Raw genomic sequence first — 15,376 nt, forward strand, 5'->3', positions numbered from 1 at the left:
GGGGTAGATTTGCAGTGCCCTTAGCAGCAATGCGTTACACTGATAACTCACTCCCCTCACAGTATTTTGGTAGTATTTACTAGAGAGAAAAGAAAACAGCGCTTGGGTGTCACTGAGTAAAAAAAAAAGACAATGTAATGCTCAATAGAATTGATTAAAATATATATTATTAGAAACTTTTTGCGCATATTGTCAAGAATAGACAATGCATGTCGTAGAATTCTCATAGTAGTTGCGACCATATTTTGAGACTCACTGCTGCTCGGTATATATAAAGCAGGGGTGGGGAATAGTGTTGAACCCCTATATTAAAACATCCACCAATATTGTTTCTTCTCAGATGAGGATTTTACAGCATCAACCGTGTTTCAACAAAGAAAAACACAATAGGTGGATGTTTTATTTTTTAAAATAGGGGTTCATATATACTGAGAAGCATTGTCTCAAAATATTGTCTTAATTAAATATGAGAAGTCTACAACATACATTGTCTATTTTTTCCTCGATGAAACCAAATGCTATGTTCTGTCAATAAAGTTAATTAACAAATGTGCAAAACAACACAAATACTCTATTATAATGTCACATTACTTCCATTGCACATTTAGTATGTGGATAGGTACTGTACATTAATTTGCTGATCAAGAGCCTGCACCATTCAATGTGAGAAAGATAGTGTAGGGTAGAGCTGCAGGAGGGGAGAGGTTAGGGGCTTAGTTAGGGTAAGGCTGCAGGAAGGAAGGTGAGTGCTGCAGGATGGGAGAGGATAGGGGATAGGTTGGGGTAAGGCTGCATGAGGGGAGAGGTTAGGGCCTAGGAGGGTAGCAGGTAAGCTGTCTCTGGCTGTAGCCCACTCCCTGCTTCTCTCCTGATCTTTATAATCTCCATTACTGTCTAGTCCCACTGGGTATCCGAATGCTGGGTCGACCATGGTATGTTGACCACCTTTAGTCGACCCAGTTTAGATAGACGCGTAAAGATAGTCGGCAGTAACGCTAGTTAGACACTGGCGGCTGATTGGCGGGACCATGGTCAACAGGATTTTTTCAGGATGCACTTGGATCATTCTTTAGTATCCAAGTGGACATAGAGTTAGAATAGAATAGTTTGCCAAGCATAGGGAGGCAGCGAGCCCGACGCATAGAGAGCATAGAAAGACATGCGAGGGGACACTGTGCACATATACAGTGTCCCTGGGGACCCCTGTAACATTCGGGACCAACAAATCCTGGAAACGTAACGTCGATCATTGTTCCGCTGATAACGTACCGTCGACCATGGTCCTACCGATAACGCACCGGTGTCTAACTAGCGTTACTGCTTGGTCAAGTGGTCATCAACTATCTTTACTGGTCGACTAAGGGTGGTCGAATATACCATGGTGAATCTAGACCTCATCTACCCACTATACCACAAACTTCCCACTGACCTGTGTGAGCCATAGGCAGGGGAAATGATGGGGGAAGAGCTCCTGATTCTGGCTGGTAGCTGCTCACAGTGTGGGGTCTCCTCTGCTGTGCCTGCAGGGTGCTGGCTGCTAGAAACTGCAGGGGAAGTTGGGGAGTCCCCATTGTAGCAACTAGATCTCTTTCAAAGAGAGGACCTTTCCCAGGATGCACTGGGTCCACATCTACCTGGAGGGGGAATATAAAAGTGTGGCAAGCGATGTGAGCCACTGTGCCCGAAGCATGGCGAGCAAAGCGAGCCTGTGATGGTCCACTCCAGCAGATTCACCATAAAAATAACCTACACCAACCTACATTCCGCACAGGATACAAAACGCTGTAAAGGCATGTAACAACTTCCACCCTCATCTTACATCACATGCTGGTCCTTTCCACGAAGGGAAAATACGGTACTCTTTACCTAGAAGGGCGGCCATCGCGGGCATCGCATGCACTAAAAAATCGCATGCGATGCCCGCGATTTCCCATAGGTAACAATGTTAAATGTCCCAATTGACCCGATTTTCCTATTCAATGTCTCAATTGACCCGATTTTTCCATAGGAAACAATGTTAAATGGCCCACAGAGGCCAAATAGGCACCCTGAAGTGTGAAATGGCCCCCACAATTGTTAACGCCACCCCACGATCAACGTCAACCCGAAGCGTGGCGGCGGTACGCGTCCTACGACCTTTTCATACCCCCACTATCCACGTCGGTATACGCGTCCCCTCACGGGCTTCACAGCTGTCCGCGTACCCTCGCCACACTTTCTATTCTCAACTCCACGCCGACGTGGATAGTGGGGGTATGAAAAGGTCGTAGGACGCGTACCGCCGCCCCACGCGGGCTCGCTGCGCTCGCCACGCTTCGGGTTCACATTGATCGTGGGGTGGCGTTAACAATTGTGGGGGCCATTTCACACTTCAGGGTGCCTATTTGGCCTCTGTGGCCCATTTAACATTGTTTCCTATGGAAAATCGGGTCAATTGAGACATTGAACAGGAAAATCGGGTCAATTGGGACATTTAACATTGTTCCCTATGGAAAATCGTGGGCATCGCGTCGGTCGCATCGCATGCGATTTTTTGGTCGCATGCGATGCGACCGACGAGATTTTTTTTTTTACTAACGATGCCCACGATCAAAATCGTGGGCGCCCTTCTAGGTAAAGAGTACCGAAAATACTGTAGTCACAACTGAGTCCCATCTCCTGCTGCTGCTCATCATCTCCAAAGGTCAGAGGAGCATGTGATGGGCTCTCCTCGAATCAGAGCTCAGCAAATGCTCCTCTGATGCCACTGCATTGTCTCTTGGGATTTAGTCTTCTTACGTAGATCAAGAATATCAGCAGCCATTTTGGGAATGCTCTTGGTGTATCTCTGATGTCACTTGCTTTTAGTGCCCTCATGACTAAATCTCATAAATATTGGTTAAGCTCACAAAAGGGCTGCCTCCACCTTAGCCCAAAACCTAAAGCGCTTACTGAATATCTTATTATTTTAATATGTGTTACTATAGTAGAACATTGAATACAAGTCCATCATAATTATTTCATTAGATTAACATTACTGACAAGGGTGGCTTAAGATAGTAGCGTATCCCTGTGCAGGCCCCCTCCGCATGAGCAGGTCCCTGGGAACATGGCGTCTGTTTCATGATCCCAGTGAATTCTATAATGCATATGTTCAAATATCCAGGAAAATGGCCACAGTCTCAGTTATTCCTACAGAAGTGCCACAAGTCTCCAGAGAGCTGAGTATAATTGTTTGTGTGCTGGGGGTGCGGCGTAAGCTTCCCTGGACTCATTATAGATGAGTACTGCATATAAAAGAAAGCATTATGATACAGGTTTTGTAATTATTTGCTAGGTCCTAGAGAACAATAATCTTGTTTTATGCTTAGACACCTTAATCTTTGTCTTTGCATGAAACGGTCCTAATGCTAATGTAGATTTTTTTTTTCCTCCTTATTTAATTCTAAACAGTTTTTCAGATTTTTCATTCTCGATGGTCTTCAATGCCAGGTGGTTTTCTTATTGGTCTTCTACTTTTGGGTGGTGTTCTGGTGCCAATGTTGGTCATATTAATGTATTATTTGTTTGCCAGTATTTGTGACATTGTGGATCCACCCAACAAATCTGGTAATACGACTGTATACTCCGAAATATTTGGGAACGCCACATCCAGTCCCCCAACTCACCAACCCTGCCTGAAACCAGCGGCCTCCTGGTACTTTGCATACAAGGGGACTACCAGAATCACCCTGAAATAGAGGAAATCAGAGTCAGTAAACGGATGTGACATTGATTATATTATTTGTTGCAATCACAATAACATTTATTATAAATAGTAGTACCAGGTTGAGTATCCCTTATCCAAAATGCTCGGGACCAGAAGAATTTTGGGTACTTGTTTCCTAGCACGGCGCCCGTCGTACTCGTTCGCATACCTTAAGTTAAGGTATGCGATCAATGGGATGGATGCGATTTTCTGTTAATTACCGGGCTTTATTGCCGGCAATAAGAAAATCGCGTTGATCGCGTCCATCACATGCCATTATAATGGCATGCGATGCGACCAACGCGATCAACGCGATTTTACATAGGGCTCAATGTTAAATGAGCTTTCAATGTTAAAATTGCGTTGATCGCGTCCATCGCATGCCATTATAATGGCATGCGATGCGATCAACGCCATGAACGCGATTTTACATAGGGAACAATGGGAAATGGGCCAATGTGCCCAATTTCTCATTGTATATGCACCCTTTTGGTTTTTAAGTACGTGAAATGTCCCCCATTGTTGACGCCACCCCACTATTGACGCCAACCCGAAGCGTGGCGAGTGCAGCGGTACCCTTCTTCCGAACTTTTCATACCCCCACTATCCACGTTGGCGTGGAGTTGATTATATGAAGTGTGGCGAGTGCAGCGAGCCACTGAGCCCGAAGCGTGGCGAGCGCAGCGAGCCCCGCACGGGGATGCACATACCTGTGAAGTTGTGTGCGTCCCCTCGCCGCACTTTGGGCTCGGTGGCTCGCTGCGCTCGCCACACTTTATAAGATCAACTCCACGCCGACGTGGATAGTGGGGGTATGAAAAGGTTGGAGGACACGTACCGCCGTGCCCTCTTTGGCTCGCCACGCTTCGGGTTGGCGTCAATAGTGGGGTGGCGTTAACAATGGGGGGGGCATTTCAACCATGAGGGGGGGTTTGCAATTAAAATTGGGGTTTTGGGGGCTTTTTACATTGGTATCAATGTAAAATTGGGTCTCAGGGACCATTTTTACAATGTAAAAATCGCGTCAATCGCATGCAATTTGGTTGCATGCGATGCGATCAACGCAATCAAAATCGCGGGCGCCGTGCAAGGAAACAAGTACCGAATTTTGGATAACGGATTATTCCGTATTTCAGAATATTATATATATTTTTATATTCCAATGAGGTATCTCAGGTACTAAATATATACATTCAGGTGAAAAAAAAGTGTAAAATAAACCCCCATGTCGACATTTTCACTGTCGACCTAACCCATGTCGACCTTCTGTCATGTCAACCTTCAGTTACGTGGACCTTCCTGCATGTCGACTGTCCTGCATGTGGACCTAGTGGGGTCGACCTAATGATTGTTGACCTACTTGCTGGTGACCCAATGATCCATACCCCAATTTTCTATAGTGCAATGGATAGTGGCATCTTAGGATGCACCAACCAAAGCGCCTTGAGTCCTGTTGGAGAAAGTGTGCTATATAAATTAAACTTACTTACAATCAGTATTACAGTGTGCATGAACACTAATGGTGTGTACACATGGTGGTGAGATTCCTTTGCTATGCTATTTTTGCTAACTCATGTGCTATTTACATACAATTCATATGATCTACATTCAATTTACACTATACAGTCATTGCTGCATGGTCTATTTGATTTCAGCTGAACGGGAGCGCGCATTGGCATCGAATCTGGATCGAACGCTTTAAAACATGTTTGCTCTAGATTTGATGTCTATGCGATAACGATTCGATTTTGACTATATGGTCAAAATTGAAGGGTAAATTACACTGTATGCAGACACTATAAAAGTGAGTGTCTTATTCGGTCGAATAGATGTACACAAGGGAAGGAGATTTTAGCAGCCTCATTCAGAGATGGACGCTAATGCGGCACTACTATTTATGCTTATGCCGCAGCTGCTGGACTTTGTATAAAGTCACACCATCATAGGCACATTGGTTGCACCATCAGGCATTAGAGCGGCCCTATGGTTGCTCAGAATATCCATCAGAATATTACAGACGGTGCCTGCGCATCTGCATAAAAGATGCCGTTGCTGCTTTAACAAGTAAGGGGGTGATTTAGACATGATCGCACGGCTGCAAATTCCCAGAACGATCAATCATCGATGACTGTGCATGCTTACGTATTGCGAGGCCTTCCAGCAATAACATCCATTGTCTTTTTAAATCGCAAGCACTTCGCAAGTTAATTGACAGGAAGCAGTGTCCCAAGTGTTTTCATGGAAGTTGTGTGACGACAGCTCTGGTCTCGATCAACCTGCTCATCATTCGATGGTGAGTCAGCTGACAATGGATTTGAAGCTATTCGCTATCAGATCGCAGGTGTCTGCAATTTAGCAGAGAAGCGATCAGGTCTGAATAACCCCCTAAATCATCAGAATCTCAGCATTTTCCACAACCTGCAAGCTATTACATTTGGCCCAGATCCATACTGAATTACACCAACCTGACATGAGTCTTTAGACCCATCGGCATGACCAGCACAGAACATTCTTGGACTAATAAGATAGTGATATAGTTCATTGCAGGCTTCTTCAGCAATTAACTGTAAATCAACCTTCTGGAGTATGTCGTTATTGGGACCTAAAAGTCACAAATTGTGGTTAGTAAGAAAGGTGCAGATAACAATAATGGTTTCCAAGCTACACACACATCTTGTTTACCCAAGTAGGCCAGTAAAAGTTATAGCCTACCATAGACAAGCACACAGCAGGTCTACCATCAAGATTTATATTCATGCCAACCAGTTATTACCTGTTATTTATATAGCGCACACATACACAACAATCACATCAGTCCCTGCCCCGGTGGAGCTTACAATCTATATTCACTACCACATTTACATGCACACACAGACATTCTAGGGTTAATTTTATTGGGATTGTGGGAGGAAACCGGAGTAACCCACACAAGCACGAGGAGAATATACAAACTCCACGCTGTTAGGTAAGCGAGTATAATATTCTAGTGGTTTCCAAATCTGTTGTCACCTTTTACTTAGAGCAAAATGTTTATGGGAAGCTTTTAAAACAGTTTGGTACTTACCGTTTTCCTTTGCTGCACCCCAACCTGCCACCCAACACGTGGCGCCGGTGGGAAAATGGTGGGTACTGGCTGGGAGACAGACCGGTTGAACATAACGAGACGTCAGAGGTACGGGATGGTCCAATTGGACAAGTGCTACATCAAAGTCTTCGGAGTCCTCATTATTGTATGGGTGAAAGATTAACTGGGTGACTTTAAAGGCCATCTCATTCGGACTTCTTCTACTTAGACGCACCTTCCCCAGGATCACTGTCCAGACCTCAGGAACAGACAAACTGCAATTTGGAAACAGTGAAAACAGGTGTAGAGGGATCGAATAAATTGTAACAGACAGGTAAAGACATTTTCTAAATTAGGAAGGATACACAAATTAGTGGGATGTGTTGCTTTCTAAGGGCCTGATTCTGGTTCACTTGCAAAAGCAAATTCACTCTCTAATGGGCAAAACCAGGGCTATTTTTCAGTAGGCTCCAGCAGGAACTGAGGCCCTTATTCTAGTTCACTCTTTCTGACAAAATATTTCTTAGATGGACAAAACCATGTGCACTGCAGGTGAGGCAGGTGTAAAACCCCACACAAATCTAATTATCTCTGCACAAGTAACACCTGCCTCACCTGCAGTGCGCATGGTTTTGTCCATCTAAGAAATATTTTGTCAGAAAGAGTGAACTAGAATAAGGGCCTCAGTTCCTGCTGGAGCCTACTGAAAAATAGCCCTGGGCAAAACCATGTACATTGCAGGTGGGGAAGATGTAACATGTGCAGAGAGAGTTAGATTGTGGGTGTTATTTTGTTTCTGTGCAGAGTAAATACTGGCTGGTTTATTTTTACATTGCAATATAGATATCAGTTTGAAGTACAAACCCCAACCAAATCTAACTCTCTCTGCACATGTTACTTCTGCCCCACCTGCATTGCAGCATGGTTTTGTCCATTAGGGAGAGAATTTTCTTTTGCAAGTATACCAGAATCAGGCCCTTAATGAATGTTCCATGTCCCAAGGGAGTTTTCATCAGCATCTAAACTGTGGTAGCAATCCATGAACATCTATGCTACTAGGTCTCAATATGGTGACCTCAGTGCAGATCCAAGACTGGAGACAAGCCAGACTTCACTGCTACAACTAAAAAAGATCTAAAGATCTCAATAAATCTGTAAGCTATTACATGAACAGTTCATTGACCCAAGTTTAATATCCTAACATCCCCCAGTGACCATTTGTGTCCAGGTACAATTAACCCCAGCCCCACTAGTGGCATACTTGCTTCATTTGAAAACTAGTTTCAGGGAGATTATAGTTGGTAGTAGAATTTTGCACAGCGCTCCATTGAGGGGGCGTGTCATGCTCCACCCAAAGGGCATGTCTAGTTCCATATATATAGAGATTGTGAAAAGAGATTGTAACGTGGCACCTAGAAGCGTGGTTGTGTACTGCTACATATCAGGTGAAACTTGAAAAATGACTTGTATGCAAATGTAGATGAGCCCTAAAGCAGTTAGTAAGAGATACTGTACTTGGTAAAGTGCAGGGAAATGGTGCTGATGATTCAATGTAAATGTATCTGTCTGTCATTCCTTTTTACCCAAAAAATGTAACAGTGTAATGTGGGCTAGATAAAATGAGGGAGATTGCTAGACTAATGAGGGAGAGAGGGAGATTGCTGTTATTCAAGAGACTCTCCTGTAGGATGGTAGGCAACTATGACTAGTGGCAATAGAGCCTTCAGTGGCAATAAAGTAAAATAAATTACCCCCTACACACACACACACACACACACACACGCACGCACGCACGCACGCACGCACACACACTAGTGGCATAATCCTCCCCCCCCCCCCCCTAGAGAGTGTAGCAGACTGATCACTGCACTTACACAGCATAATGGTGCTCAAAAGGAAGCTGAAGTTTCCTTCTTCATACGTTTGTAATTGGCATGTGATGTTGGCGGCAGTCACATAGCTCTACATCTTAGCTGGGGATGTGGACCAGCAGGAGCAACCCAGTTCTGCAGATGTGCAGAACTAAATGCCCGGGAAGATAGTACAGTTGCATAGAATGTAACCTTGTTAGTGAAAGCCCATCTGACTGCAGTCTTATTCCATGCAACATGTCACGGTCCGCGTGTGTCGCTTACCAGTCCGGGTAGTGCGGCGGGATCTGGTCCTGGTGCGTGGTCTCTGGCGTCTGAGCAGAGTGCTAGGAGGACGTGGGCAGTCACTCTGGAAGTGGGCACCCGCGGAGCGGCCGCACACTGATTGGCTGAGATTCAGCCAATCAGCATGCGCCCAGTGTTTTCAGAGTCAGAAGTGCTTCCCGCGCCGCCGCACGGCGGTAGCGCAGTATTTCCACTTCGCTGCAGGGACCCCGGCAACTCATAATCAGCGCCGCAGGGACCTCCAGGCTCTCCCGAGTCCCTGACCACAGGTACCCCCGTGCCGCACGGACCCCCCTGCCAGCTCCCGGGGGGGGGGGGGGGGGGGAGGGGGGCGACGATATTGTCCCGGCGGGGGGGGGGGGGGGGGGGGAGCCAAATTTTCTGTTACGCCACTGACTGACACAACAACTGTTTGCTGTTCGTCAGGGAACAGGCTCTGCTGGTGATATAATAGGCTTTTTTTATACTGAACCATTAAGGACTGGGCTTTTTTTGTACACTGGACAGGAAATGAACTATGTGTTATGCAAATAATAGGCATCATTTCACAAAATAGGAAAAGCTGGATATATTCTGTCCACTTCTTGTATTACCCGTCTGGAGAAAAGCAGTGTGCTGCACTCAGGATCCACCTATCTGCTACCAGGCTGCCTCCACATACGTGTGCCCCTCGCACCTGTAGACTGGCCTGCCACGGCCATTCACCTTCCTGTGCCTCAGTTCCTCCAACAATACGGCTTTCTAGAGCTTGCACACCACAGCCTATGGAGGAAAAAGAACTTAGGTGAACTTCCCATAGGAAACATGAGTGAAGGTGCCATATCTGTTTTTTGACATTGTATTGCCTGTATGTCAACATCTAGTGTTTGACCACTTTGTTATTGCTTTTGTAATTTTGTATACTGTACGTTTCCAGCAGTGTTTACCATGGTGCACTCAGGGGAAAATTTACTAAGATTGGAGTTCTATTGAAGATGGGATGTTGCCCATAGCAACCAATCACATTCTATCAATTATCTTCTAGAAAATGCTATATAAATAAGTAGAATGCAGGGGCAAACGCAGGATTTTCAGAAGGGGGTTTCCAGAGGGGCGGAGCAAAGCACAGAGTTGGACACTTAGGTGACCCAGTATATGCCGGGTCAGTTAAAGTATTATAGATAGACCAAATGTATATAAATAATAATAATAATAATAAAAATATATATATATCGATAGACCGCACTCTCACTATAGGGTAGACAGCATTTGGGGTGTTCAAGAAGAGGTATATATGTGAACCATAGAACCTCATAAATAGTCCAAGTATCCCAGCATATGGCTGCAGGGAATTTGAACACTCTCAAAGAAACTTCACACTTAGTCATTCAAAGGTGAAAATGGTAAACTATAGTATTTATTCCAATATGTTATATATGGGGCAGGATGATTAAATATATCATACTGGAATAAATACTATAGTTTACCATTTTTACCTTTAATTGACTAAGTGTGAAGTTTCTTGAAGAGTGTTCAAATTCCCTGCAGCCATACGCTGGGATACTTGGAATATATATATATATATATATAGCTGGCACTCTGGTTGTCCACAGGGTTTAACCTGCTACGTGTGCCTTCTCAAAACCCCTGTGGGTCCAAGTGATATGCAAAACGATGGTGGCCCATGATCAACTCGGATCAAGAACTGCCTACTCTGAAGGACAATCGACTCCTGCCTAGCTACACCAGGGGTGCCAACATTCGGGATAGGGTGGTTAAATTGGATATTACACCACTCATGAAAAAACAACACACCCATTTTTTGACCCAAAAGACAGGCTGTTTCAGGTGCCTGGGGTGCACCACTTGTAACACATTGACCCCCGGTAAAACATTCAATCACCCCCATACTGGCAAACGTATCAGTATTAACCCCTTCCTGACAGAGCCAGTTTTTGCCTTCCTGACAGAGCCATTTTTTTCAAATCTGACATGTGTCACTTAAGTGGGTATAACTTTTTTTTGCTTTTACTTATCCCAGTGATTTTGAGATTGTTTTCCCGTGACACATTGTACTTTAAATTAGTGGTGAAATTTGGTCGATACAGTTTTTTTTTTGGGGGGAAAAATACCAAAGTGTCGTGAAAAAATGGAACATTTTGCTATTTGCAAAATGTTCCATTTTCTGCTTGTGAGACAAATAATCATATCACTCAAAATAGTTAATAACTAACAAAGACCATATCTATTCTTTATTTTTAAATCATTATTTAAACCGCCTTTATTTTTTTTGGACGCTAGGGGGCAGCAGAGTCTAAATTTTACACTCAATGCATTTCAACGCTGCTTTTGGCTATTCACTTTTTAACAGCCAATAGCAGCGATCGCCCAAGACGGGAGGCATCGCTGCCCCCCCTGGGCAATGAGGGAGGATGTCTGCTGTCAGGGACAGCAGACATTGTCCCTCTGCCACCTCGTCTCGAGACGGGGTGGCAATTTAAAGTCATGACGTACATTTATGCCATGTGTCGGGAAGTACATCCCGACCATGACGTAAATGTACGTCAAATGTCGGGAAGGGGTTAATCAGGCAGTCACTTGCACCACTACATACATAGTCTACATGCTCACTTGTCCCTGTGGATTGTCATATGTGGGCAAGACACAGAGACAATTTCGAGAGCGCATGGCCCAACACCGTAGTGCCATTAAACAAGCATTGAGCAGTGGTGCTAGTGAACAGCCTGTTGCTAGGCATTTTGTCATTAAAAAACATTCTATTCCTATTATCAGGGCCATTATAATAGACCATGTCCCCCCTACATTAAGGGGAGGCAATAGAGCGAAGACCCTGCTGCAGCGAGAAAGTAAATGGATTCACTCCCTGGATACCATAGCACCCAGGGGCCTTAATGAGGCATTAGGACTCCAGTGTTTCCTCTAAATTGTATATTATGACCGATCACCCTAAAATACATCTTACCCTTTATAAATAGATGGCCACATCAGGGCAAAATAGCCAGTTAAGTGAGCCCCTACTGGTATACATATGTATAAAAATTATCATTGCCAGTTTAGAATGTATTTAAAATAATGATCTTCTTCTTCTTTTTATAATCCTGGTGCATCTCCCTAAAATATAGGTAGAAGCACCATTGACAGAAAGACAGCCTCGCATTTTTAATTTTATGTTTCTATGTTTTGATTACTTGTTTTTTATGTATGATCATGCTCTGACGAGATAATAATGGCGGCGCTTTGTTATGTTTACAGATTGAGAACACGCTGCCTAGCAACAGAGTAATGAATGTGCGGTGACTTCACTGGACGGCGCCACCGTCCCACGTGAATTGTGCACGACGGGTGGATGGAGAGAGTGAGCACCCGGAGCGGGCGGTGACGCCGGACAGGTGAGGCACCATGTGTTTTAAATTTGTAATTATGTCTATGCCCATATATGTGTATGTATTTATGTCAGTCTTGTGCTATAAGTCCCTGAAGACGGGGGGGATCTACCCCGAAACGCCGTTGGGCTAATAAAGGAATTTTATTACTGTCTGCGAAGTGCCGCTCCTTCTCCGTATGTATGTGTATATATATATATATATATATATATATATATATAGTATTCTCGGATGCCCGGCACTCCTGCGGATGTCACTTCTTCTGACCCGGTGCCCTCCTCGTGGACTTGGTGGGTCTTTGTAGATTCTAGGATGGAGGTAGGCGGCACTCTCGGATTTTCAGTGAAACAAAAAACTTTTATTGTGACTCTAACATGTTTCGGGCATAGCCCGTCCTCAGGGTCCCTCAACCGCTCAGCATGTAGGGCCTGGATCAGTAATTTCCACTAATTACCCCTTTACTGCACAGATGGTGGGAGATGGGATGGGAGAAGGGGGCATTGGGCTGAATGAAGGGGCCCTGATACATAACTTCCAGGGTGGTAGAGGATGTTTAATATGCAGAGGAGGGGTGTATAGTGGAGTGGGCTTATTATCCATAATTTTCTGGTGGGAGGACAGCTTGCTTGACTGCAGATATCTCCAGTTCCCCGAAAATAGATTTCTTAGATTTTAATGGAATTAAAAACTAGAGAATCTCATCTACCAAATGGTATTGGGCACTAGGGGATCAGATTTCAGAAGGTAGAGCAATTTGCCAACGAGAATATAAAACTACATACCAGGTGTGTGGAGCTGGAGCAGTAACCAGCTGCTGGAAGGCTGATATCTCTGGTTCTGGGAACAGTAGCAACAAGTTTCTAGTGTCCTTTAAACGGTGAGAGTCCCAGCTTTTGGAATATACCCTCAGAAAAACTGTAAGTCAGACAGAACCTGAAATATCTGACTGGGAAAAGAAATTAATAGGCTTGATGGGGACCACTGCTTTGAAGTCAGATATCTCCGGTTCCCAAGGGCCGATTTTTTAAATTCTTGTACCCATGGAAAGAGGGGACCCTCAGCTTTCAGCCTAGGGCCCTTGGACTCCTAGGGGTTTTCTGGGTACTCAGAACCCCCCCTGCGTGCGCTACTGGTTCAATGTGATTGATTAGTTGCTAAGGGTAACATTCCATCTTCAAGAGAACTCCCATCTTAGTAAATTTACCACTGAGTGCACCATGGTCAACACCAGTGGTGTAACTATGGTCAGGCAGACTCCGTGGTGGCTTGGGGGAAATTTACCCATAAGAGAGACTGTTGGATGAGGATTAGCATAAAACACATCTCATATGTGAGAGAAACATCACGTTCTGTACTTAAGGCATCTATACATTTATTGTGATTGTACCTTAACAAACCCTTTAAGCTAGCTTATCAACTAAAAATTATGACAAAGACAACAACTGTGTTGGATGCCTGAAGTAATCTAATAAACATAGAATTAAATAGCATTAAATTAGAGAACAATTGTTTGTTTGGGTAGGTGGGTGGGTGTGTGGATGGGGCTTCCAAACCCTCAAAAGGAAGTCAGGATATTCAAATTCCCTTTATATACCCTGACTAGGCCCCTTAACTAACCAATAGGTTAACCAGCCATACAACTTCAACCAAACTTGATTCGCCTAGCAAGTACTATATCTCGGTTACCCAATCACAAAAATATAAGACTTAAAAAACTCGTGCCTATGCATCACTCACCGAATCAAATATGAATACATTTTGTTCCACAAATTAAAATCAGTCAATTGTTTGTACTAGAAAATGTCAAGCATCTCAAACCATGCATGATGGGGCCTGGTTCCAGTATGTATGGCAGCTCAGTGATTATTTGACAACTGCGTTGTTCACTATGCGCAAAAGTACTTTTGCAATGCCACTCACAAAAACACAGGATTGTCAAAACCATTTTTGGGGAGTGTCCAGGGCTGCCAAGAGAAATCCTGGGCCCCGGTACAACAACTTTGTGTGGCCCCCCATGGACGGAGCTCCCTGCACACTCTGCGGACCCTTGTTACACCACTGTTTCCAAGGTGGATACAAGACAAAATTTACACTGTAATGCCTATTACACATCTCACACACCCATTACATATTATACCACATGCCATAATGCTCATTACACGTTATGACACACACCGTAGTGGCCAGTACACATTATGCCATACACAGTAATACCTATTACATGTTTTACCACATGCCATATGCCCATTACACATTATTCCACACACCGTAATACTCATTGCATATTATGCTAAATACTGTAATGTTTATTACATATAATACCACACATATTATGCCACCAAATAAAAAAATACTTGTGTGTCCAGACCCGGGCCCCCCTTAATGAGCTGGGCCCGGGTAAACTGTACCTGCTCCCCCCCCCCCCTCTTGGCACCCCTGGGTGTGTCTTAGAGTGTGACTACAGTAAGAATGCACCACCGTTGCAGCTCCTGTGGCCATCCTGTGAGACTATAGAGTCACTCAGAAAGTCGATGTTCCCTGCATTTGCCACGATGATGTTCTGGGTTTCTACTACATTTGCGTTGTTTTGCATGTCTGTAGGCTGAAAACTCGCAGCTGTGTAGTAGGCACTAACGTACAAATCGGAATCATGCTCAATCTCAATCACTCCTTGCAATAACCCTAATGCTGTTATAACTTTGGTCAATGTAGAGTGTGGGAAGATTTAAAAAAAAAAAGAAAGAAGTTGATATGGACTAATTATAAGTAAGTGACCATAATAATGATTTTTTTTTTTTTGCTGATTAAAATAACAGCAACAGTTGCCTGGATAAGTAACGGTTAACTTAATGCTTCCCTAGGGTAGTCTTAAGATGTAATTAAACTGAAAAAAAAAAATATTACAAAAAAAAAACAAAAAAACTAAAATAATAAAAATAAATAAATAAAATTGCTGCAATAACTTTTAATTAGAAATCTCCACACAAAGGGCCTGATTCAAACCTGATCACAAATGGATGAATTCGCAAACTTCCCACAGCTATCA

At 44.0% G+C, this 15,376-nt stretch overlaps 1 protein-coding gene across 2 annotated transcripts in view; it reads right to left on the minus strand.

The window, feature by feature from the left end:
* Positions 1-2,532: 2,532 nt before the first annotated feature.
* TMPRSS6 (transmembrane serine protease 6) overlaps positions 2,533-15,376 on the minus strand; it is a 95,536-nt gene continuing 82,692 nt past the window's right edge. For both annotated transcript variants that reach the window (XM_083156357.1, XM_083156356.1), the window contains 4 exons: positions 9,541-9,709; positions 6,792-7,066; positions 6,193-6,329; positions 2,533-3,710 (listed from right to left, as the gene is read on the minus strand). In XM_083156357.1, the coding sequence (XP_083012483.1) occupies positions 3,531-3,710; positions 6,193-6,329; positions 6,792-7,066; positions 9,541-9,709 (761 nt within the window). In that variant the 3' untranslated portion in view covers positions 2,533-3,530. The remainder of the gene's footprint in view (positions 3,711-6,192; positions 6,330-6,791; positions 7,067-9,540; positions 9,710-15,376) is intronic.

This window comes from Crinia signifera, chromosome 8 (genome assembly GCF_055691185.1).
Source record: "Crinia signifera chromosome 8, ASM5569118v1, whole genome shotgun sequence".
Lineage (NCBI taxonomy): Eukaryota > Metazoa > Chordata > Amphibia > Anura > Myobatrachidae > Crinia > Crinia signifera.